At 43.3% G+C, this 24,592-nt stretch overlaps 2 protein-coding genes across 7 annotated transcripts in view; one reads left to right on the top strand and one right to left on the bottom strand.

Moving 5' to 3' along the window:
- PTBP1 (polypyrimidine tract binding protein 1) overlaps window positions 1–8,351 on the bottom strand; it is a 46,029-nt gene extending 37,678 nt beyond the window's left edge. The window contains exons 1-2 of one of the 4 annotated variants that reach the window (XM_075902617.1): window positions 8,222–8,351; window positions 3,532–3,562 (exon numbers count right to left, since the gene is read on the bottom strand). In XM_075902617.1, coding sequence (XP_075758732.1) covers window positions 3,532–3,562; window positions 8,222–8,229 — 39 coding nt within the window. In that variant the 5' untranslated portion in view covers window positions 8,230–8,351. Of the gene's footprint in view, window positions 1–3,531; window positions 3,563–6,838; window positions 6,925–8,221 lie in introns of those variants that run through there. The other 3 variants (XM_075902619.1, XM_075902616.1, XM_075902618.1) reach the window with 3 other exon arrangements.
- Window positions 7,178–24,592, top strand: part of LOC102448720 (uncharacterized protein KIAA1958-like) — a 39,479-nt gene continuing 22,064 nt past the window's right edge. The window contains exon 1 of one of the 3 annotated variants that reach the window (XM_075902614.1): window positions 7,178–7,487. The gene's annotated coding sequence lies outside the window, so the exon portion shown is untranslated. Of the gene's footprint in view, window positions 7,488–7,625; window positions 7,738–7,800; window positions 8,100–24,592 lie in introns of those variants that run through there. The other 2 variants (XM_075902615.1, XM_075902613.1) reach the window with 2 other exon arrangements.

The raw sequence follows: 24,592 nt of genomic DNA, 5'->3' as shown, positions 1-24,592 counted from the left end.
CTCAGAATACAGCTTTCTGGAATGGATGCTAGAGCTCTAGCTTTTTTCATTCTCAAGTGAATTGTATTCCTATTCTAATCTTTTAGAGATTTAATAGTGGTAAACATCTCAACTTCTGTTCAACTTTATTACTGTAAGTCACTGGGCAATTATAAAGAAAGTATTTCTGAAGAAAAAATTGAAGTTAATAAAGTAACTGCAAACAATGGATGCTGTGAGAATCACATTTATAAGCTGCAGCAAAGAACAGAGCTCAAGTATTGAAAAAGCATTTCAAAAGAAATCCTGCTGAAATGCTTGTAGGATCATATAGAAAGTTTCCTCTGCACACTACTCAGCCACCTAATTACTCTGAAAGAAAAAGTTAGAATGAAGTGGGGACACTAGTAAATGCAATTGCCAAAGCTGTTACCTTTGAAGAAAAGTTCACACTTAAGTTTTTAATGTACACTATTCACATACAAGAAATTTGAAATTTAATGAAAAAAGACACTCATTCCTTTGGATACAAGTGTGAAACTGAAAAAATGGCTATAATAAAGCAGGGCAGTGATAAGGATGTTAAAATGTGATTTAGCTAATCTAGTCGATACAATTTTATCTATTTGTTGATAAAAGCCTCTGCAGAGATGCAGCAGAGGTAGCTCCAGAGGAGCCAGCTTGAGCTTGGACTGAGAAGTCTTGGCTCATGCTCACTCCAGAGCCACCCACACTACATTTAAAATGCAGAGCCGCAGTAAGAACTGCTGGGCTCTTACTACATTTAAAATGCAAAGGTGCAGCAATCACCATGAGCTGGGACTGCTCATTCCAAGGTCTCTATGAGTCCAGCAGCCCCCATTCGTGACAGACAGCCCTGCCTGCTGCGAACAGGGGCAGCACCCCAGAGACAATGCTGGGGGGAGGGGACACGACAGGAAGAGAACCAGCTTTTAAGCCAGCTCTCCACCAGCACGGGCTCCTGTCCCCCCCCCCCCCCCCCCAGGGCTCTTCTACAAACCAGAAGCAACCACACTGGGAACCGGCATGAGGGGACTGAAGCAGTCACCCACTGGCACTAGTTCCTGCTGTGCCTCTGCCTCTCCTGTTCCCTGCAGAGGCTGCTGGGGGAGACTGGCTTTACCGGTTCCCTCCCAGCACTGGCTCCTGCTCCCCACTCTCCTTGCTCCCTCTCTTTGACAGAGGCAGCAGGGAGGAGGGAAGGGACGACCAGACTAGTCGAGTCGACTATCTGATAAGTGTTTGCTTACATCCCTAAGCAGGGAAGAAACAATGGCATTAGCCACAGAAGACAAGCATTCATTCCATTGCTCCAGAAATAAGACTTTAGAAATTAAATTTAACACTAAATAACCAAGCACTTACCAAAAGCATGTTTCAAAATGTATTACATTTTCAGACAGAGGTCCTTTCAAACACTCTTTAAGGCATGAAACTGAACTTACCCAAAGAGAAATGTTGAAAGATTTATGAGCAAGCAACTTCTTCCCCCAGTTCATGCAACTCAATCTTCTTTTGTTCCCATTATTTTCTAAAACCTGAACTTGCTTTCTAAAGGTGGAATGCCTGACTGCCAAGTAGTACTATTTCTGGTATGTTCATTTTCCTCTTGTTCTCATCCATCTTTCATGCCCCATGGCACTTGCAACATAAAGGTGCACTTCCTATGCTAGATGTGGAACTGCTGACATGTGGCTTCTTCCAATCCCCATTTAGATTATAAATCGAGGTGGCCAACCCATGGCTCGCAAGCCGCATGCAGCTCTCCCCCCACCCCCCAAAGTGCGGCTTGCGAAGCCAACCCTAGAAATGGCCCCCGGCTTCCTGTGCTCACCAGGGCAGGGGAGCCATCCAGTGCAGCGATTAAAAATGGCGTCACCAAGATGGCAGCAGCCGACAGGAGCCTGATGTGGCCAAAAAGCTTTGTCTTTTAAAGGGGCAGCATCTTCTCCCCCCCCCCCCCCCAATCAACTCGGGGAGGTGGTGGGAGTGCTCTTATTTTTTGCTCAACAAAAATAGCTAAAAAATTATTGTGCAGCTCTTTGCATTTTTTCCACCGCTGTTTCGGCTCTCTGTTTAATGGGTTGGCCACCCGTTATAAATCATATCCTCCTCTCAAGGGTTTAAAATCATGCAACAGGTAAGAACTGCATGCCCAAAATATAGTATCACATCCTGAAGTTCTTGCCATCACTGGAACTTCAAGACCAAAAAAATTAAACGTTTCACAACCTTTCCTTTCCATAACTAGCAATCTTCCTATGGGCTACAGCATCTTAAATACTTTTTTGTGATTCTACTGTAGTGTTAAAATGTAACTAGAGTGGTGATGTCACTAAAATTTCTACTACAAGGAAAGAGTTACTAGAGTAAGATGACTGACTTACTAACAGATTCTTATCAAAACAAGTTCTCTCCCCCTTCCCCACAGTAGCATAACAACTCGCTCAAAATATCAACTCCTCCCTGTAGACAGACTGAAAGTCAGGATAAACTTGGTCACAGCAGAAACCAGACAATGTTATTTTTATACTTTTTAATAATAAAAGTTTTAAGTACTGTAGCACAAATAGTAACTTCTCCCATACAGATGTTAAATATCTCTTCTCCACGTCTGCTGCTCACACAGAACTTTAACAGACTTGCCTTCAGCTGTAAAATTACTAGTGGTCAGTTTACATTCTCTAGATCTGAAAGACGCTACCCTTTAATAGCTTCCTTGTAGTGCTTTTAGATTTCATGTAGAAAAAATGGTTCTGTGCTCAAGACAATATATAAAAATAGATTAAATAAGTTACCAGTCTCACCATGATTCTTGAGCTCAATTTAATTCCTAGTCTTGTCCCAAACCGCATCATTTCACCAGACAATTCAACTTTTTTCACATTCTGCCACATGTCCAATTTAACTCTTTGGATTAACAATTAAGATTCTGGCTATGAATTAAGCTGAGGAGTGCTGTCTATCCTGAACATTCCAATTTCTTCCTATGAACAGCAGGCTATAGCCATATACTTTTGATAAGGAGGTTCCTGTCAGCACTTTCAAAACCAGACACTAAAGGGTAAAGGTTGTATTTACTGTACTCACGAGATACAAATCAAGAGGTAAAATGCTCTTTATTTTAGCAGTAAAAGTATTGCAACATCCAAGCAAACAGGCGATTCACAAAGACATGAAGTAACTTTAGCACGCTCAATCCTATGGACTGCCAGTTTCTCTTTCATGATGTATTAATATGGACACTACACAAGTTTGTCAGAACACAGTTTATTTTCTGTTTCTAAAAACATCTTGTGTCTGACAATTACAAGTTTTTCTGCTCACTGGACATCAGAGTAAAAATAAAGCCATGACTTGATTAAACATATGAAAATTAAATAAACATTCCAGTTAAAAACAATTGAGATGTAGGACCAGAAAACAGACCCTTTAAAATGGAAGAGTTAATTTTTAGTAAGTTCACAGCTAACACTAAATTAGGTCAAATGCTGAGCAAGTGTAAAAAGAGAAAAAGTGAGAAGTGCCTACCTTTGTACCAACTGTTATATCTTGGACAATGCTGTAGAAAAAAGAAAGAAGAAGGTTAAGTTAGATAGATTTGCCTCAAATATCCAGCAGTAAGGGAAAAAAAGCTTGTCAAAGTGCACCCATCTGCGCAAGTGAGCCAAGGACAAGACAAAAAGTTAAGCTGAGAAGACCCAAGGCCACAAAGTGTTAGGAATGTGCACCACTTCTACTTCTAACAGTGGAACGTTGCCCTTTTTGTCAGTGAACCATAGAAAGGAGTATAGAGATACCAAAGTCCATATTCTTCACAGGAATGTAAGAAACAGTGTACCGCCAAGTGCCAAGTCACAGCAAGAAGTGTCAAAATTAATTTCCTACAGTCACTAGCATAGTCCATATAATCCATGTCTAGAACATGTTAAAACAAAACTTTATAATTAGACTATCTAGCTGGCATAAATATATAGCAAAAGAATTCAGGTGAGTTGATGCTCAGGAGGAGGGGTTATTTCTACAAAGACTGTTTAATAACTATTCTAGAATTCACCAAAATAGCTCCATTTGCCCTAAAAATGGTAGAATGGTGGAACTGCTTGCACAGACTAGACAGGCTTTTATATCACTGCCTCCTCTATACCTGAATAAAACAGTGTGTGCCTGGTTTACAGTAGCACTTCCTTCATTGCTAGCACCAGTGGAACTGCACACAAAAAGCAAAACAGATGATTTCTCAGGGTTTTATGAATACTAAGAATATTGTTATAACTAAAATTGTGTAAGGAATATTAAACCTCATTCATCAGAGCATGTGTCAATCTACTGGGGTCCATCCACACAGGGCTGGAGTCTGAGCTCTGGAACTCTACATGCTTACTTCCCCCATCCACCTAGGGTCCCAGAACTTAGACTTCAGCTTCAGCACTAACGTCTACACAGTGATTTTTCAGCCAGAGCCCTGAAAGCCTGAGTCAGCTACCCCAGGTCAACTGCAGGTTTTGTATCCCTGTTTAGATGTACCATTTTTTTAACCTAGATGACACCTGGTGGTGGGTACAGATTATTCCACCTCTGCCTACATCGGGTTTTTATACCTTCCTCCAAAGAATATGAAAGTGGCTACCATAAGAAACTGGACTAAATGGCCCACAGGTCAGATCTTATATAGCAACTCTGACAGAGTCACTAGCCTGCCAAATGGAGACTACAGTGCAAAGTACAGTAATAAGATACTCCTATTACCATCATTTACACCTTTTCTGTAAACATTCAAGATGGAGATAGAATTCCTTCAGTATGTTTGAAGTTCTCTAGCATAACTGAGGTAATTGGGTTGTAGGAAATGAGGATGCAAAATCATGTTTAAATGGTTAACCATATTGTTCAGCTGGTTATCTAATAGGTGAGGGTTCTCTGCTCGGTGTCCCCATCCGGCTCCCTTATTTTGAACTTCTAGCCCGCACTTCTTGATCCTTTAGTCATTATTTGTCCCAAGAAATCAATTGAACATGGGTCCAGTGTCCCTCCCATAAGGTTGGGGAGGGGCTTTTAGAAGGTGGGCGGGCTCCCATCCCATGATTTCAAATAGGTCTAATAGGTGAGTGGGGGGCCATCACCCACATAGGGCTGAAGCAACTACTCCAGCCCGCACCAGTTAACTGATTAAACATTGACATCCCTATTGGGAAGTCCAAAATATGGTAAAGTGCTATAAAGCTGGCCAGCACAGACCCATTGGCTCTCTAGTCCTTCAGGATACACACATCATACCATGAACCTTGAATTCTTATGTCAGACTTTCTAGTACAAGATCCTGCAGCCACAAACCAATAGATCTGCCATGACCTGCTACTGAATCACAAAGAACATCTAAAGCTAGATTCTGTATGTCCTACAAAATCTCAGTGACGTAGCTGTGTTAGTCTAACTTTAAAAATGAGTAGTCTTGTGGTACCTTAGAGACTAACCTAAATATTGTCATCAGATGATCATCATCCACTCCATCTAATGAAGTGGGTTTTGCCCACAAAAGCTCTGATTCTATATATTCTGGTTCATTTCTAAGGTGCCACAGGATCACTCTACTATGTCCTGCACAGCAATATGAAAAAGTAATCATATTTGTGTCAAGAAACATTTTAAAATTCAAAAGGATTTAGTTCTACCACAACCTATATTTGCTATATATCTTCCCTTGCATTTCAGTAATTTTCAGGTAAGTATACACTATTTCCATTTATTACAAAATCATTCAGGTTTCAACAGTTTACACAATGCCTTATACTAGCATAAAACAGCTGAGTTTCCAATGCTTCCTCCTCAAAACCAGCCTGCCATGTCATCATAACCCAGCAATTTACAGCTGGAGTCACAATCTATTCCAATGGCTGTTGCCAGAAAACTACACTATGGTTTCTTTAGCTCAGACTGCTATTAAAAAAAACTCTGTATGAGACTGCAGGATTTTACAATCCCACTGGTGTTCAGAGTCACCAATGAAGACAGATGGGTTTTGTTTTATCTTGAGGGGGAGAGCTTTAGTGCAGTAATTAAACCCATCTGTACATCACTGGAAAATCCAACTGAATACTGCTGCACGTAACCACTCCAAAGTTATTTAACATGCTGCTGTTTCTTCAGTTTAAAAAAATACCATGTATATTGTTCAGAGTGCTTCTTACACACCTGAATCAAAGAATACCTCCCAGAAAGACCAAAAAAAAGAAAAAAAGAGGCATTAAGTTTCTCAGCCTCTCCAAGTTATCCTTGAGCAATTTTTCTTGCTTCCTGTTCCTCTTGAGGGCCTCAAACACAGGAAATGTTTTACATAAAGTAGCCTTTACAGGGAATGGTATTTAAAATAATCCAGCAAGAAAAGCATTTTTATTTGCCAAAAACTGTTTGGTTCTGGGATATCTTTGGAATCCATCTGATAACTAAGGCCACATGAAGCGCACACAATACACCAACAGCTTTTAGATTATTTTTAAAAGTATGCAATTATTTTCAGTTTGCATATACTCTTAAACTGTGGTTTCTCGATATGGTTTCACTGGTCCAGGCAACCAAATCTGTTACCAAGTTTTCTCCTAGTTTTTAAACAGGATAAGCCATTAAGTTGAACAAAATTTACGTTCACATAGAAAGATTAAAACTTTTTAGAATAACGGACAGAAAATTCAACAGCCATCTGGGATGGTATTCTTTCAGGCAATTTTCTAATATGCAATCTTTACCATATCACGCTTCTGCGCATCTTTTAACAAGATCATCAAAAACAATTTAAGAAAGAATGCAACTAAGCAGAATTGTAAGCACGATCAACACTTACAAAAGGTCATGGGCACTTAGCTGTGCAGATGTGAAACAGTTTCCAGAAGAAAGAAACTTCCCACATTTCATCACAAACCCAGCAGACAGCAGCTAGGCTCTGCAAGGAAAGTGAACCACATCCTGGGATTTTAACTGACAACAAATGATTAACATTTTAGGCTTCAGCTCATATTGCCACTTCATTAAAAGTTATAACGGTATGAATATTTTAATTTATGTAACCAAGCCAGCTTTCCTGCAAATCTACCTTGAGCAGTAGAAAGAAACAATAGTTTTTCAAATCAGTGAAGTTTCACATCATTAAATTTACAGAAAACACTTATCACAATTCCACATGTTGAGCAGTTATTTATTAAAAATGTAAACAAGTTGAACAGAATTTCCTGGGCAAACTAAGATAGTCTTCACATAAGGAACCAGACTGAACCATTTCAGAAAGAGTATTGTGAATGAAACTTCTTTATGAGTCCAGTCATTAAACGTAGGCTCTCTAATGGCAGGCTTTGGATATTTAAATACTGGGGTTGGAAGGAGCAAATGTTTGACTGCCTAGCGACATTCTTCTCTTTACAAGGCAGAGGAGTACCAGCTCATTTTCTGTCAAGCCGCGTCTCCGCCAAGCGCCGCATCTGGAAGCGCCTCACCAGGTGAGCAGCACAGGCGCGGAGGGGGGGGCTGGCCAGGAAGCCCCGCACGGGCGCGGCGAGGGGGCCGAGCCCTGCCCGCTCCTGCAGGCATGACAGCGCGTGGGAGCCCAGCGACACGTCCGGGCGCGCCGGGAAGGCCCGGGCCCCGGCAGCGCGACCCGCGGGGGCGGCGCGGCAGCTGCCAGGCTGGGTGCGGCCCCAGCCACGAGGGCGGCTCCCGCGGCGAGCCCCGCCCGGCGCGAGGCCTCAGGTGAGCGGGGGCGCCGCCCCGGGCACGTGCGGGGAGCGCGGCGGAGCTGGGGGGGGGTTAGGGACCCCCCCCAGGAGGGAGCGCGCGCCCCCGCCCCCCAGGTGCAGGGCAGCACGCGCCTCGGCGGGGGGCGGGGGGAGACGTTTCGAGCGCGCGCGCAGCGCCGAACGCCCCGCACGAGGCACGCGCCCGCGTTCCCACATTGGGAGCGGAGGCACCGGGGCCACCGCCCCTCCCCCTTTCTGTGACCCCCCCACCTCACGCGGAGGGGGGGAACCCCGGGACGGAAGCAGGAAGCGGCGGTGAAGGGGGGATCCAGTCGGGCACCCCCCCCCCGCGCGCGCCCAACGGACCCCTCTCAGGTAACGCTCCCCCACACGCTCGGCCCCGCCCGACCCCCCCGCCGGTCCCGAGGCCCCCCCGGCCCAGGGAGGCCGCAGCCCGCTCCCGGCCCGTGGCGGGGCGCGGCCCGGCGGGCACTCACCCGTCCATTGCACACAGAGGAGACCCGCAGGGAACGGAGTGGAGGCGCCGGAATAGCAGGAACGAACCCAACGGCTCCGTGTTATAGACTCACAAAATGGCGGCGGCGTCCGGCCCGCCTCACCCGCGCCACCACCCCATTGGTTGCCGCCCTTGTCGGCCTGACGACACGGGTGGGGATCCGTCACCTCAGGGGGCGGAGTCAGGGACGGCTGCTGCGAAGCCTGTTGGCTGCACGGGAGGCCAGGGGCGGGGTGAAGAGCGACCGCGCCGCGAGATTGGGTGAGCCTCTGGCATTGTCTAGGAAAGCCATTTTGAGAGCGGGTAGGAAGCCCATGGCCACCCTGAATAGCCATTTTGAATACGGGCAAGGAAAGGCATTAACGACGCTGGGCAGCCATCTTGGTTATGGGCAACTTTTCCAACGTGCCTGTTGCGTTGTCATCTTAAGTATGGGTGGCGAATGCAGCGGGTAGCCATCTTAAGTATGGGGAAATAGTCCAAAGGCCACGCTCGGCGGCCATACTGAATGTGGGCAAAGGCCTCATTCCCTGGGCGGCCATCCTGAGTGTGGACAGGAAGCTGAAAGGTCCATGTGCCTGTTACAAAAGGTACATTGTAGCCACTTGCACATGGAGCACAGATGTATCCATTTTTAAAGGCGGCTCATCGACTTTTACACACACACACCCCATTATTTTAACTTCTTTTACAGTTTTATAATTGAATCCACTTTATTGTAACTGGAGCTGGAGTTTTGGGCAGAGCATTGTTCTATGTATCTTTGAAAGCATGGTCATATTTTACAAAGGTGGGTCCTGCCCATTAGGATTCTCTTCACAAGATCCAGGGTTGCTTCAGTTTCCTTGACCAAAATCTCTGTTACCCCATAACCACATGAGTGGTTGATGCCTTTCTTCCACCACCCCACGAGTACTTGTTTTTCAGTCTTGCTGTGAGTATTTAGGTCCCATTCCAACAGAGAGATTCATGCAGACTGTGCCCAAGTGGAGTCCCATTGTAAGCTTTCCAGGACAGGTGTTGCATTTTTACTTTGCCCTATGTGCAGTACAAAGGAGGCTCTGATCAGGTCCCCTAGTGCATACTGTAGTTCCAATAATAATAAATCCTCTTCCCCCTTACAAACCTTTTATGATGCAACTTATTTATAAGATTTCCTTTCTTTAGCTTGTTCTTCTCTACAGTAGCATGCTTCTGTAAACCCAATGATACATTCTGTTTAAATATGGGTAATGCCTGTTCATCTGGAATTCTAGCAACAATTCACTTTCATTGTTCTGATCTGTAATAACGCCATCAGTCAGAGAAAATCAGAGATTTCTGAAAACCAGGTTTTGCAGCACTAGGGTTGCCAGATAGTTTCAACAAAAATACTGGATACACATGACATTACATCACAATCTACATTACATCTTATTTAGAAAATGCTGAACATTTCTATTTTCTTAATTTGTTTCCCGAACAGAAAGTTCAAATACTGGACTGTCTGGTTCAAAACCGGACACCGGGCAACCCTATGCAGCACTGAATAAAATACTTCATCTGCCCTGGGATCAGAGCTGCACTGGTTACAACTGGGTTTGAAAGGGTGTTGTAACTAATTTATTTCTGATCATTGTGTAGACAGAACCTTTAGTATAATGTTTCCTTTGCTTTTTCTGTTCAACATTAGACATTTTCTTTAAAACTTCCCACTCTTGCACTTCCATCAACACTGCTCCACTGTTGGTAGCAAAAGGGAAGCACTAGGGTAGAAGATATCGGGGTAGAAACATCTGAACTCTGTCTACATTAGTACTCCCATCATCGCTACCGCTGTAATGATAAAACTTAAAAAAACATGAATAGTCTTGCAGCACCTTAGAGACTAAGGTACTGCAGGACTATTTGTTGTTTTTTCAGTTACAGACTAAGCTGGCTACCCCTCTGAAACCTGTAATGACAGTTTATATCTATATAAATAGTCTAGCATAGACTTGAAGCAAATTCAAGTCTGGAGGTTGTTGATTCCAGGCAACTTGATCAGGTTCTCCACAAGTGCATTTCTTACTGCTGCTGGACTGAAAGAAAGGTAAAAAATGTTGCGAAAGTGTTGGAGCATACCATTGCTTTTCCTCACACGTTGATCACTGTGCTCCTGAGGTGGGGGAAAAGGTAAGTTCTTACTTGTTAATACTTTTTTGTATTAAATAGTTCCCGGAGTACTCAACTAGAATCAAAGCCATGTTATGCTAGGTGCTAAAAGTTAGAAGCACAGACTGTACTCCAGAGAGTTTAAATTCTAACATGACAAAGGCCTGATCTGCATCTAAAATGTAGATCATTCTAGGTTATTTCACTCAGAGCTGTGAAAATTTTCACACCCTATACAGTGGAGTTAGGTTAGCCTAGCCCCCAGTTTACATACAGGTAGGTTGAATTCTTCCATTGACCTAATTTCCACCTATCAAAGGAGGCGGGGGATTTATTACAGTGACAGAAAAAAAACCTGTCACTGTAGTGTCTGAAATACATCACTGAAATATGCCACTGTAGTGCTTGTAGTGTAGCCATATCTAAAGGATGGGGGAAAAGAAAGGATTATTATCTTTATTTCACAATATGGAAAGACTTAAAAGCAACAACTTAGCAAGTGAAATCTCATGAGCACTAATTCCACTGATAAATTGTAAAAAATAAACCTAATTTACTGATAACTATTAAAACAAACAAATCCATTTATAGCATATACAAATATTTCCCCCTTATTTATCAAATGTATTTAAAGAGTGAACAAAAATGGGCACCCACGATTAAGGAACTATTGCTTGCCCAAGCCACATTTTGCGTAGTCATTGTGTGGTTTATAAAAGACAGAAAGAATTAATGAAATGCAACCAAAATGTGTTATTTAATGGCATGCACCCCTTCTCAGATTTCCTGTAAATATATAAAATTAATTGATTTTCAGCAATGTTTTACCAGAGTTCTTCCTACAGCACTTTATTACAAGTTGGTACATCCTGTGGACAACCTAACAAGGAGGTCTGATTATGAAATGTCCTAGGTTACTCCGCTACTCATTTGTTCTGTTTGGCATGCACTGGTAAGGGTGTTCATCAGGTAATAAAGGTCCTCAGATTGTTTGGTTTTTTTAATCCTTTTATCATGTCTTTTTCTTTTCACAAAGAAAATCAGTGCATTTAGTAAACATACCATCTGGCAATATACAACAAATAGTCTGGTAGCACCTTATAGACTAACAAAACATGTAGATGGTATCACGAGCTTTCATGGGCACAGCCCACTTGAAAGCTCATGATCCCATCTACATACTTTGTTTGTCTATAAAGTGCTACCAGACTATTTGTTGTTTTTAAGATTTATCCTGTTCAGACTAACTCAGCTACCCCCTGAAGCTTCTGGTAATATACAGCTTTTCTTTAGAGCAAATATGATGCATTTTTTAAAAATCCATTCCCTGGGAAACTTAATGGAAAAAGGAATTGCCTCACCTTCCTTCCACCAACAACAAAAAACAGCCACCAGCTGAAAATAGGCAAAACTTCAGCATGATTCATCCCCTTTTGTACAAACCAGCAGGGAGCCCTGCCTGATTTACAGAGCCTCTCCCTGACCCTTCGGCCCCTGTGGTTGTTCATGTCTGGGTTGAAGGTTCTTTGGGAGACACACCCAGGTTTTCTTTAAACCTTGCCTGTATGTTATCTTCTGTGGAATTTAACACATTCTGCACAGAAATTCTCCCTCCCCACTCCTCCTCCTGTATTTAAAAAATGGGTTTCAATGCTTTGTGCAGGTAATTTTTCCATGCAAATATTTTCTGTACAAACCAGCAGCCCCCACCACGTTGCTTTCCTGGCAGCAGCTCTGATTTTCAAGATAAACGAAAATAAATACTTGTTCTCTGTCCAGGAAGGTCACCTGTGTTCAAATATATACAGATATGCACAGTATGATAATAACATCCTAAATAATTCGCTGGAGAAAAAAAAACCATGGTCACTTTCTATTTTTTTCCTTATCCTTATCATGGTTTATAATTGTGTCTTAGGTCCTGGTCCCACAAACATGTATTTATATAACTTTACTGCTGTGAAATCAGTGGAACTAGTCACAGCAGTAAATGGGGGTGGAAGGGCGTGCCCCAGTGGAGGCATGCTTGCAAGTATTTGAAGGAAAGAGGCCTCTGACTGTTTTTAAAATCGTCCCCAAGGCACTTCTATCCTTCCACAAATGGAAAAACATAACCCCCATATTTTTTGAAAAAGTGACCTCCAATTAACATGACTGTTTTGTTTTAAACCAAATTTGTATTTTTGCAGCAATTTAGGATGCCAGAGTATTCTTTTGTGCATGATTCACGATATAACAGCTCTCAAAATCCTTTGTTTAGATCTGGTGGACAGAAATATTGTTTTTACTGTTTCATTTCTATGGTAGAAGTATCTTTGTATTTTTGTCAGTCCTGCCAAAATACACCTTGGCTGTGTCCAGACTCAGGGTTTTTTTCAAAAAAAGTAGCCTTTTTTCAAAAAAACTTCACCTGCGTCTAGACTACAGCCGCGTTCTTTCGAAATTAAATCGAAAGAACGCGGCTTTTCTTTCGACGGCGGTAAACCTCATTTCACGAGGAAGAACGCCTTTTTTTGAAAGTGCTCTTTCGAAAAAAGGCGTTCTTGAATGCCAACAGGGCTTTTTAGAAAGAGAGCATCCAGACTCACTCGCTGCTTTCTTTCGAAAAAGCGGCTTGCTTTTTCGAAAGTTCCGCTTGCAGTCTAGACGCTCTTTTTCGAAAGAGGCTTTTTCGAAAGTATCTTTCGAAAAAGCCTCTTTTGAAAGAGACTTGCAGTCTAGACATAGCCCAAGTGTTTGATTTTTTTTTCTTTACATGTATCTCAGATACAGAGTCAAAAGAATCCTAGGTTGTTAGAAACTGGAGGATTTTCCCCATTGGCTCAAACAGTTTGGGGATACAGAAGCATTACAAATGAAAATAAATTCATAGCGGGCTTGCATTCTGTAACTGTAGCTAACAACACAGTATTACTAAATTAATTGGGTTTGGAATTGAGACCCTTATATTGATATTAAGTGTCAACAGGGAGTGAATTTTTTTATAACCAGGTTAAGAACTCCCTAAAATAGACTTTTATAATGGAATTCCTTTGTTGGCCGAAAGCTGGTATATCCTGCTACTTGTCTTTAAGGGATAGGGTTGCAAGGAGTCCAGTTTTGAACTGGACAGTCCAGTATTTTAGCTTTCTGTGTGGGAAACAAATTGAGAAAATAAGATGTAATGTAGATTGTGATGTAATGTCAAGTGTGCCCAGTATTTGTGTTGAAACCAGCTGGCAGCCCTATTCAGGGATCAGTTAATAACAGCGCTATTAATGTTTGCATTAACATGCAATATTATGGAAATCCATAATACTAGGCTTTAACAGCAGGAGCCCTGCATGCATGAGCTTGACAGCAAGGGCCCTAGCTGCCCTGGGGCTGACAGCGGGACCCCTTGTGTCAGCCCTGAGCAGCCACTGTTAGCCCTGCGTGCCCAACTGGGGGAGCCCTCACTTTCAGCTAGGGATGTAAAATTCAGTTGAATTAGTTCATCAATTAAATGGTAAGTTTAACTAGTTAACTGATTTAAATGGGGGCACGTGGGCTGGAGTAACCCCCTCTTCCCCATGCCACGAGCAGGGTTTGCTCCAGACCGGCTGCTTCTGGTCCCACGTAAGGCAGCCCGTCCCTAGCCCACTTGGGTCTAGAAGCGACAGCTGCTGCCAGTTCTGGCGCCACTTAGGTGTGGGGCTGCTGCTTCCGGACCCACGCATGGCTCCCAGCTCCCAGCACATGTATGGGGGCCCAGCAGGGCTGGAGCAGCCCTCCACCCACAGTGGGCCACAGGTGGGGGGGCTACATTTTGGGTACCAAATATCTGTTACCTGTTAACATTCCTACTTTCAGCCCATGTTCTTGATCATAGCTCTGGGACCCTGCCCTCAGCCCTGCACTCCCATTCTTAGACTTGGGCCCCTGCTCTCAGTGCCAGTGTCTGACAGCAGGAGCCTTGGTGCTCAGCTCCAGGAGGCAGACAGTGAAAAATCATGGAAAAGTAATAATGGATTTTGTTACTCCAAATAATAAGATCCATCGTTACTTTTCAGCAATTTTCTATGGCATGTCTGCAACTCAGTTGCAATCATCCTGCAATTCAAGTAGGGCCTTAATTACTGGACCACCAAGCATTATACTGGAGATGTCCGTTAGTGTTTCCGTTATAAATTTTGATTTGGGTGGGGTAGGGGTTAATGTGACGATGTCAAATCAGACCAAGATATAATTTGTGTGAATAAAACTGAGTGAATGAAAATTCCAAGTTTAATTACAGAATCTAGTGATTATTTTCTTCCCCATTTTTAATCTGTTACAAAATGAGAGAGCGCTGTCTATACCAGTAGATTTCAGCCTATGGTCCATGGACCCCTGGGGTCTGCAGACTATGTTTAATGGGTCTGTGAAAAGTTGTCATTACAGGCAGTCCCCGGGTTACGTACAAGATAGGGACTGTAGGTTTGTTCTTAAGTTGAATTTGTATGTAAGTCGGAACTGGTACATATTGTAGGGGAAACTCTAGCCAAACATTTCTCCAGAGCTCAGTTTTATTCTCCCACACCTCACTTCCCTCAGTCCTTTATTCTCAAGATGAGGTGTCTGCTGAGAAAAGCCACTCTGCGTCTCCCTGGTCTGCTGGGGAGGGGCGCTAGCTTTGCATCTCCTTGGTCTGCTGGGGGGAAGCAGCTAGTGCGGGGTTGCCTCACCCCGTTTGTAAGTAGGGATCTGATGTAAGTCGGATCCATGTAACCCGGGGACTGCCTGTATCTCAGAACACATGGCTTTCAATCTGTGGTCTGCAGACCTTTGGGGTTCCACAGACTAGGTCTGTAATTTCCAAAGGGGTCTATACCTCAATAATTTTAGGGGTCCACACATGAAAAAAGGTAGAAAACCACTGGTCTATGCTATTCTCGTCCTTATCAGTTCATGTTGTTTCAGTTCTTTCCTGTCTTCATTGCTCCTCTTGGATGCGTTTGGGTGACTCATTTCCTGTGCAGAATGAACCAGCCATTTCCTGGCTGTTGAATTCAGAAAATTCTTCTACCACGCAGTGCTAGGTTTCTGAGTGGGTTGATATATTGTTTGCCCATGCCCCCTCCAAGTTAGGTTGTAGTTGGGAATATTCATTTCAGTTTTATGAAAGAGTCATATTAACAGATTGAGTGTGCCCCTTGTAATGTGCATTTCAGTATCCTTTTGTGTGTGTTGGAATTAAAATAATTCCATAGATCAAAATTTAATGGTACTATGCCTTAGTGCACTGGAACCAGAACCTTTTCTTAATTTGATCCAGTCATTTCAATGCATGCAAATGGGACATTTAAAATATATGAGGATATGTCTACACTGCACAGCTATTTCGGGATTCCGGATGGTATCCCAAAATAGCTACCCCATGTCTACACAAGCCGCCCATTATTTCAAAATATTTTTTTAAATAATGAGCGTACTAATTTTGACATCCTGGTAAACCTTGCTCCATGAGGGCTAAGGGATGTCTTGAAATAGCACGTTATTTCAAAATTTGGCACTATGTAGACACACCAAATTTCAGAATAAGCTATTAAAAATGAAATACGCAATTTCGAGTTTAGGGTGCTGTGTAGATGCACCCTGATGTGCCAAATTCATTCACAGGATAATGGTATGGAAGAAAACAAAATAACAGCAGGCTTCTGGCCCCACAACTTTTTTATTATTTTAATAAATGGCAGCAAATGTATGTGTACTGGAATTAACGTTGTTATTGACTGATCCAGATCATACAGATATTGGTTTTCATGTTAGATATGGGTCAGTTTAACTCCTCTGTCTGACATTGTTCTTTTTCTCAATTTTGTTTTAATAATTTCAGCCCATCTCCTTCCCCATACCCTTAATGTCCTTCATGGCTATTTCCCCATTTTTCATCTCAGTGGAACCCTATAACTGTGTTGTGGAAAGCTACATTGGACAAAAAGCATCTTTCTAGAGGCTGACCTTGCTATGGTGACCTAATATACAGTAGTGTTCCCCCACTTTGCAGTGTCTCAACTCTTTCAAATAATGTCTTGTTGCTAAAAAGCAATTTGTTAGCTCCTTTTAAAGTCTTTTTTCCATGATTTTGTTTGAATATTCCTGCTTACTACACTGTCATGCATCTGCTATCTGTTGAAGGAAATGAAACTATAAAATTGTTGGCTTCAAGATACTGCCCCTTTTGAATTTGCATATAGCACATGCTGTGTGGATTATCACTAAATTATTCATACCCTTCATGACTGATTTATGCTGAGGTGCTGAATACCTCCTCTGTGACTTTCCATTAACTGTAATACAATGAAAGTTCCTATTAAACTGAATATATTGTACAAGCACCCATAGCTGCCCTTGTCTTCTCTTCATTAGCACTCAAAGAGTGGCATCTTCCCAATGTACTTCAGTTACTTCGAGTAGGTATTAAGAATGTGAGTGGTTAATGGATTAACCAAGAAGCCTCAACCTTATCTGCCTCATTAATGCCCCCTTGCCCACCTTTAATTTTTTACGTTATGTTTAACCGATTAACCTATTAAATGGGATTTTACAAAACTGCTCCCTTACTATTTGGTAATATTTGTACTCAGACCTAAAGTGGAGTGCATTCTAGTCCACTGCCAGATCTAACCAGAATCAGGCCAGATAGAAGGAACTATAATATTTTTATACTAGAAGACTTATCTGGTGTTGCCTGGGTCTGGCCTGGGGTCAGGTTGTGGCTGCGGAGGCCTCCCACCGATGCTCCCTGGGCTTGGTGCAGGGGGGCAGAGGTACACAGGCCATCCCGGGCGCAGCCACTCTGGACAGCCCAGCAATGCTGGGAGCAGCAGCCTGCGGGGAGAGGCGGATGCACTGCCCAGCTCCAGTTTTGCTTCCAGGGGGTGGAGCTAGTGGGGCTTTCTCCCTCCCCCCCTTCTGGTCCAGCACTGGGACCAAAGCAAGTGGGGGAAGGGTTTGGGATAAGAGAACCACTTACCTGGGCTGGTGGCCAGCAAGATGGTGAGCCCTGTCCCTAGCTGGCCACTCCCTTCCTGGTGCTACTGCCTCCAGTGGTCATTCTGCAGAATAGCTACCGCCTGTGTTCGCTGCCCCCTGTGGTCACTCTGCAGTATCACGTCCCTCCTATCAGCCCCCTTTCTGTGTTATGGAAAACAATCGAATTTCAGGCACATCCCGCTTTCTTGGCACAATCAAACCCTGACTTTGCTTTAAGTTAAGATAAAAGGAAGCTGTAAACCAAACTTGGTGGTCCTACCTAGTACTGTTTAGGAGAAATTTTTGAACAAACAGACTCGCAGACAGACGGACTCACAAATAAACAGACACACACATCTCTGAAATATATACACTATCTACAATATTTTCTATGTCCCTGTATATATACAGTAAGGAAGGTAAGTGGGTATTTCATCAAGTCCTTCTCAATGGCATATCTATGAAAAGTGCACTAGCAAGGCTAGTAGAAAGATCACAAACAAAGAAACACTGTAGCTTCTATGATTTTTAAATTGTAAAAATGCTTTCCAGCAGAATTAAATATTTTGTTTAAAAAAATAAATTTTAGTTTCGGCCTTTTTCCATTGCAAAGATACAGGTCCTAACTTTGCCTGTGTAAACATAGCAAAGCTTTGCTTCCCAGCCTTGCAGGAAATTCTCTGATCAAATAGCAACAGCATGAACTCATCCATTCCTTGCCTTGTTCAATGCAATTGGACTACTCACGTAGTTATCTTAGTAGTATTTACAGGATTGGGCCCTAACACTCTAGTAATCCACTATCCCTCGCACAGGATTTGTACAATGCATCTGAGGTCCATTTGCCCGCAAAGCATGAGCTCTGAAGCTGTGCCGAAGCTAGGTCTCCCATACCGCCACCATTACATTGGTCTGCATTAAGTTTCTTAATTGTTTTCTCTTTAGTCCCCTGAAAAAAGGGTGACTTTTGCTCTTGGAGAAGACTCGACAGCATAATTAAAAATATCAAAAGTCCTTGAGAAACTCTCCTAAATTGCTAAAAATGAATGTGAATTTCTTCCCTGCAGTCCCTCTGTCTTTCCCTTATCCTGGCCTCTGCTTTACACAGTGGTTTGTTTCCAACCCTGCAGCATAGCTTGCATTCCACAGTCAAGAATGAACATTTATTTATACAAACATCCCTCCTTGCAAGCACATCTCAGTGTGCTGTCCTAGGGCAGAGCAATAAACATAATTTTTCTTTCTGTTCTCCTTTGCAAAGCTAGACTTGATCAGGAGGCAGTTTTTCAAGTAAAGATTAGCACAGATGAGTCACTTCCCTGTAGCTGCAATCTGTTAAAAATGAAATAGTATTCTGGTCCATTTGTCTACATCAATTATATTTTTTAGTACCCTCTAATGAGGGTGCCAGTTTCCTTTAAAAAAAAAAAGGAGTCCTAATGCAGGTTAGAATCCCAGCATCTCTGTGTTTTCTTGCAGAAACTCAAGCCCCAGAACCCTAGGGCTTGATTGGTTTCAGTCATTCTGAGAACCTAGTTTCCCCCAAACCTTTTAGCAGGCTATTGAGGTATATGAATTATTTCAACATTTGAAAGCACAAGCTGACAGTGTGAAAGTGATCAGAGTGGTAGATGAAACAGTATCTGGCTACCACTGAGAAGGGTAACATGACTCAGAGTTAAAGCTCATGCATTATTTCTTTGGGTTCTCCATCTCTCACCTGTCAGAAGGCAGTATCATTCACTGAAATGCTAGCTCATCACCTGTATACTTGTGGCAGCAGATTACACCCTTCCCCTCCACCTGTATCTGCTATTTAACTGGGGATTACACAGATGCTAGATGACACAACAGGCTAATTTTAAGCTCTGAATTCACTAAATGTAAATGAAACTGGGCCCTATACAAGGAATTTCCTTGTGTATTGTGTCTATAGACAAATATATCTGCAAGCTGCTCATTATATTGTCTAAAGATGTCAAATTTTGCTCTGAGCATGAGACAAATGCTGCTCTTAGTTGAAGTAACTAAGAACAGAACTTTTAAAATGAAATCTTCACTGATTTATCAAATTTATTGGGTTTGATTAGGCACATTCTTTTCAGCGTTTCTCAAGCAGCTTTTGAACACATGATGTGTTTGGGATTTTTTAAAATGGTGTTTCAAGTATGTAGGTGGAATATTGTTAAAGGGGAAGTGAAATTTATTTTTAAAAACACATGCTTGATACTGTCTTTTCAGAGGGAAAGCACTAGTGCCTTTCCTAATAAGTTTCATAACCAGAGACTGATGATCTGTTCTAGAGAATGAACTTTTGCGTTTTCTCTGAACACATTCACTGAATCATTAATGGCCTTTTTATGGCACTGATTTATTGTATTGTCAGTTACTACACAATTGCAAGGTTGGAAAATGTACATTCCATTGTTGTGGTATTTGGGCTAAATCCTGCACTTCCTTATCTTAATTAAGTAGGATACGGGCAACTGGTTTTCTCCTTTTTAAACATAATGCCTCCATGCCACGCATGGCTGTGTACTGTGCTCTGAAGCGGTGTGGTATACAGGAAAAGGGATAAGCCTAGGTTTTGACTGAGTACATTCATATGTACCATCCGCAGCAACATGTGTTGTGCGACATCCTGCTCTGATGGGACAGAACAATTCCATGCTAAACATGCATCTGGCAGTTCACCACTTCGTCCCCTGCACCAGATTCAGGAGCAGGATTTAGTTCTGAGCTTGAAAGCTCACATCCTGGAACACACACTTCAGTTACATAGCTGTGTGAAGAGTTCTCATATGGTTGTTTAATATACACCATGAAATTATATCAACCAAGTTACAATCAGTTCTTTTAGTTCCATCAAAGGAGGTCTCCTATTAGCTACTTACACGCCCCCTCATTACCATGCCATCTAAGCACCTCATCAGATACTGAATTATATGATGCACCACACTCATCCTTAAGTTGGGTGCAAAAAGTAAACTCCATCAATATGAAGTCAGGATCACCTGTCTCAAATATAAATACTGACAGCACCTTTTGCTAGAGGAAATGGTGGGGTGCTCTGTGCCCCTCACACGGGCTCTGGACTGCCCGGAGTAAACCTGATGGTGGCTAGGCAGGCATAGAAAGTGCCTGGAATGGACCTGTAAATTCCTGGGAGGGTGAGGTGAGGAGTTCATGCCAGTGATCTCCCACCTGCTGAGCGACTATGGTGCTTTCTCTCTTCCTTGTATCAGTCCCATGAAGGCTGTTCTATGTTGTAGTAATCTCTACACCTGCCATGGGAAACAAGGCACACCGCTGTGAGAGTTGTGCAGTTTTGTGTAGCTGTGAAGTCCTTTAAGGATCTCTGTAGAGTTAGGGACCCTTGGAGCATGTGCTAATGAAGCACAATGTAGTAACCATCTCTATTGACATAATAACAAATATACTCGAGTATGTCCAAAAGAGTAGTGGAGTTCAGATACCAAGCCCTTGTGTATACCGTGCCTGCCACGAGTCCTGCACTGTCATGCAGACTAATACAGACTTCATTTTCCAAGGTCTTAACCTCTAATAAACATCAAGCTCCAAGTGATTTCCTACTTGGATCAAATATGTTTGTTCCAATGCCACTTAAGTTTAAAAGGCAAGAATACTGGGACTGAATTAAACCTCCCTAGTGGCAGTGGCTGAGATTCAATTGGTTTATCAGTGCCATGATTATGCAGCTCGTCTACTATTTGCCGGCTCATATGTTCCTGAAGGCTGTTATGCAATGGAAAAACACAGCGGTGCTTCGTTCCCACAGCTATGCGGTTCTTCTGTTGTGGCATGAAGACTTGCTTATGTTTCAGCTGAAAAATGTTGAGAACTAATGTTCCAATTTTGGACTGATAATTAAACTATCTCGATGGAAGTGCATTAAGAGAAATGGCTTGTGTCATACACAAATTAAACTGTGGGTCTAATGCAAGAGAGGCCGGCCATAAGTTCACATTTCACAGTCTCTGAGAGTGAGTGCTGCGGATGGCCTCAGGGCAAGGAATCATTGATGTTATTGAGTTTATGCAGAATTTTCAACTCCTCCAAAGTTAGCGTAATGCAAATTTCTAATTTGGCAGCATATTATTTGGGCTCCACCCAAGCTCTCCACCTGCTGCCCCTGTGCACAGAGGCCCCCCAGGCTGCAGGGAGTGAGCACAGGAGGTCGCTTTAGTCCCAGAGATGGGGGCCTCCAGGGGTGGCAGGCGGGGCAGGGGGATGCACGGAGGGAGAGCACTGTGGGGCAGCAAGCAGACAGCAGTGCCTTCCACAACTCCAAGAGCTACTGCCAGAGGGGGGTGCCCCAAGAAAGCATGGTCCCCACACCTCCTTGTCCACCCCCACTCCCTCACAGCCTGCACACTCTCCCACTACCCCCAGTCCTGCCTCCAAACTCCCTCCCCCACTAACTCCCAAAATCCCTCCCAGAGCCAGCACCCAGAGTCTGCACCCTTCATACCCTCTTGCACCCACATTTGCTCCCAGAACCTGCATCCCATATCTTCTGCACCAAACTCCCTCCCGGAACCTGCACCCTGCACCCCAATCCCCAACTCCATCCTAGAGCCTGTGCCTCCTCCAGTCCCCTGCTCCAGCCCAAAGCCTGCACCCAGAGCCTTAGGCGGGGCAGAGGGGAAAGAGATTAGTTTGAGTGGGAGAGGGATGCAGGCTCTGGGCATTTTGGGCACCACTAAAATTTCACAAACCTGCCACCCCTGCCTGCAAGCTGCTAAAGTCAGTGGGAACTGAGGGCACTCATATTTCAACAGCCAAAGGAATGGAAAACATCATATTCCTTTGAATGTTTAAGATGCTCACATACTATGGCGATGGGTGTAGTGTGACCACAAAGACAGCACCATGCAGGAGGTACTTAATACTTACACAATAGGGCCTGAACTATCAGTCATAAAGGTTTATTCTGGGTGCCCAAAACAACACAATTGCATCAATGAATGTGTGCATGTATGCACAATTGTCATTTGTAAGGTCAGCTTCCTAGTTTGCATACATCATTACATGCTTGTGCATGTTCTGCAGGCACAGCATAGATCAGTAAGATTAAACTTTGCAACATAAACAGCAATTTAAACAAAAATCCAAACACCAGAATGATATCTTTAATATAGTACGTCTAGGGCTCTACCAAATTGCAAGCCATGAAAAACATGTCATGGACCAATCTGTTCTTCCACCGTGAAATCTAGTATCTTGTGTGCCTTTACCCTGTACTATTCAGATTTCACAGAGATGAGGAGTGTTTCTCAAATTGAGGGTCCTGTCCCAAAAGGGATTTGCAGGAGGTTGCAAGGTTATTTTAAGGGTGTCACAGTATTGCCACCCTTACTTCTGCACTGCTGCTTTCCGAGCTGGGTAGCCGGAGAATGGCAGCTCCTGATAAGGGCCTAGCTTTGAAGGCAGCAGTGCAGAAGAGAAAGCATAGCATCTTAGTAGCAGTACTGCAACTCCCCTCCCCCACACACAATAACCTTGCCACTTCTCCCAGAATGCCTTTCTGGGTCTGGACCCATACAATTACAACACCTAATTTTCAGATTGAAATAGCTGAAATCATGAAGTTTATTATTTTTAAATCCTATACCCATAAAGAGCAGGTGTCTCAGAAAATAGGGTGCCCTTGCCCAGGCGATGGTGCTAACTTAGTTCTTCAGGAGGATGAATTAATTTTAGTTTAATTGAATTGCCTTGCTTTAATGATTTTAAAATCAGACCATAAGAGTTATATTTAAATAGTCTACATTTTACAATAGCAGTGTATTCAATTCTGTACTTGTGAGCTGGTTACACACTTCCTCAACACTAAAAAGTCAGTCAGAACAGTTGGCCAAACTGTACTTTCAGAAGGGACTGGGACACTGAAGGGCTGGTCAGGTCCTCACAGGTCGTCATGTCTACACTGGAAGATGCTACCTGGTTTAGCTAAATCATATTTTCAAACTGATTTCATTATACATCCCTGGATGGACATTGATTTCAGGCTTTTTGAGTTTACATAAACCTGCTCTCAATCATCTTAAACTAACCTGGAAAACAAAAGAAAACAAACTCTCCCAGTATCAGAGGGGGAGCCGTGTTAGTCTGGATCTGCAAAAGCAACAAGGAGTCCTGTAGCACCTTATAGACTAACAGATGTATTGGAGCATAAGCTTTCGTGGGCAAAGACCAACTTCGTTATGCATCTGACAAAGTGAGTCTTTGCCCACGAAAGCTTACGCTCCAATACATCTGTTAGTCTATAAGGTGCTATAGGACTCCTTGTCGCTTTTGCAAACTCTCCCAGAGCACTCAAAGCAAAGTAAGAATGCCTGCACAGGCCTGCGCACTCCATTAGTTTAAACTCATCTCAGGATTAAATTAGTGTAACGTTCTTGTGCAGACAAGCTCTAAATCAGGAAATGCAGGTTAAGAATCTTGAGCAATGTTTGCTCATAGGCTGCTCTGCAGTCTGTGTCAAGCTGAAAACAGAAATCACAGCGAGAGGACCCTCTCCTTCACCTGCACACCCATACAAGAGGAGGACAGACATGAATGGACAAAGACAGACAGACTGGATTTACAGAGGCAGTTGCAGATTAGCACAGGGAAGGAAAGACAGAGCTGAGATTCGGCTAGAGCTAGGAAAGCCAAAGGGTGTCGTATCTAACCATGCTGGGGCTGAGCTTCATGAGCCATCTCAGGGAAAGAAGACAGCAAGCAAAGGGCCAGAGGTCGAGGTATTTATACCCTCCTAAGGGCCTGTCCACTTCTGAGGACATTCTTCACCCGAGGCATGGGTCAGACAGATCCACAGGCTCCACCCAAAGCCATCCACCAGCACATGTGTGATGAGCTGAAGGGGGAAGACAGAAAGGCAGATCTTCCAGAAGCTTGCTCCCCACTGACGATACAGGCCTCCTTGGCATATGTACAGTGATCAGTTACATAAGTGAATATGCGCCTCATGGGCATTTCTGTTCAGAGCACAGCAGGGACTTTGCAAAGGCACTTTTGAAAAACCCACCCTGCACTGTGTGCTCAGGCAGTCTGGGCGCAGCTAAGCACCAGTTTTAAGAATTCCTATTAGTGCCACTCCTCTGCGCATGTCTGAAAACGCTGGCCATCCACTGGAGAAACTGCCTCCCTATCACTTCTCATTTCACCCTGCATCCTTTGAGAAGCCCATGGGAAAGCTGCTTTGTCATTTCTGAAG

This window comes from Pelodiscus sinensis, chromosome 19 (genome assembly GCF_049634645.1).
Source record: "Pelodiscus sinensis isolate JC-2024 chromosome 19, ASM4963464v1, whole genome shotgun sequence".
Taxonomy (NCBI): Eukaryota; Metazoa; Chordata; order Testudines; family Trionychidae; genus Pelodiscus; species Pelodiscus sinensis.
The sequence above is the reverse complement of the archived record's forward strand: the minus strand, read 5'-3'. Positions and strand labels throughout refer to the sequence as shown.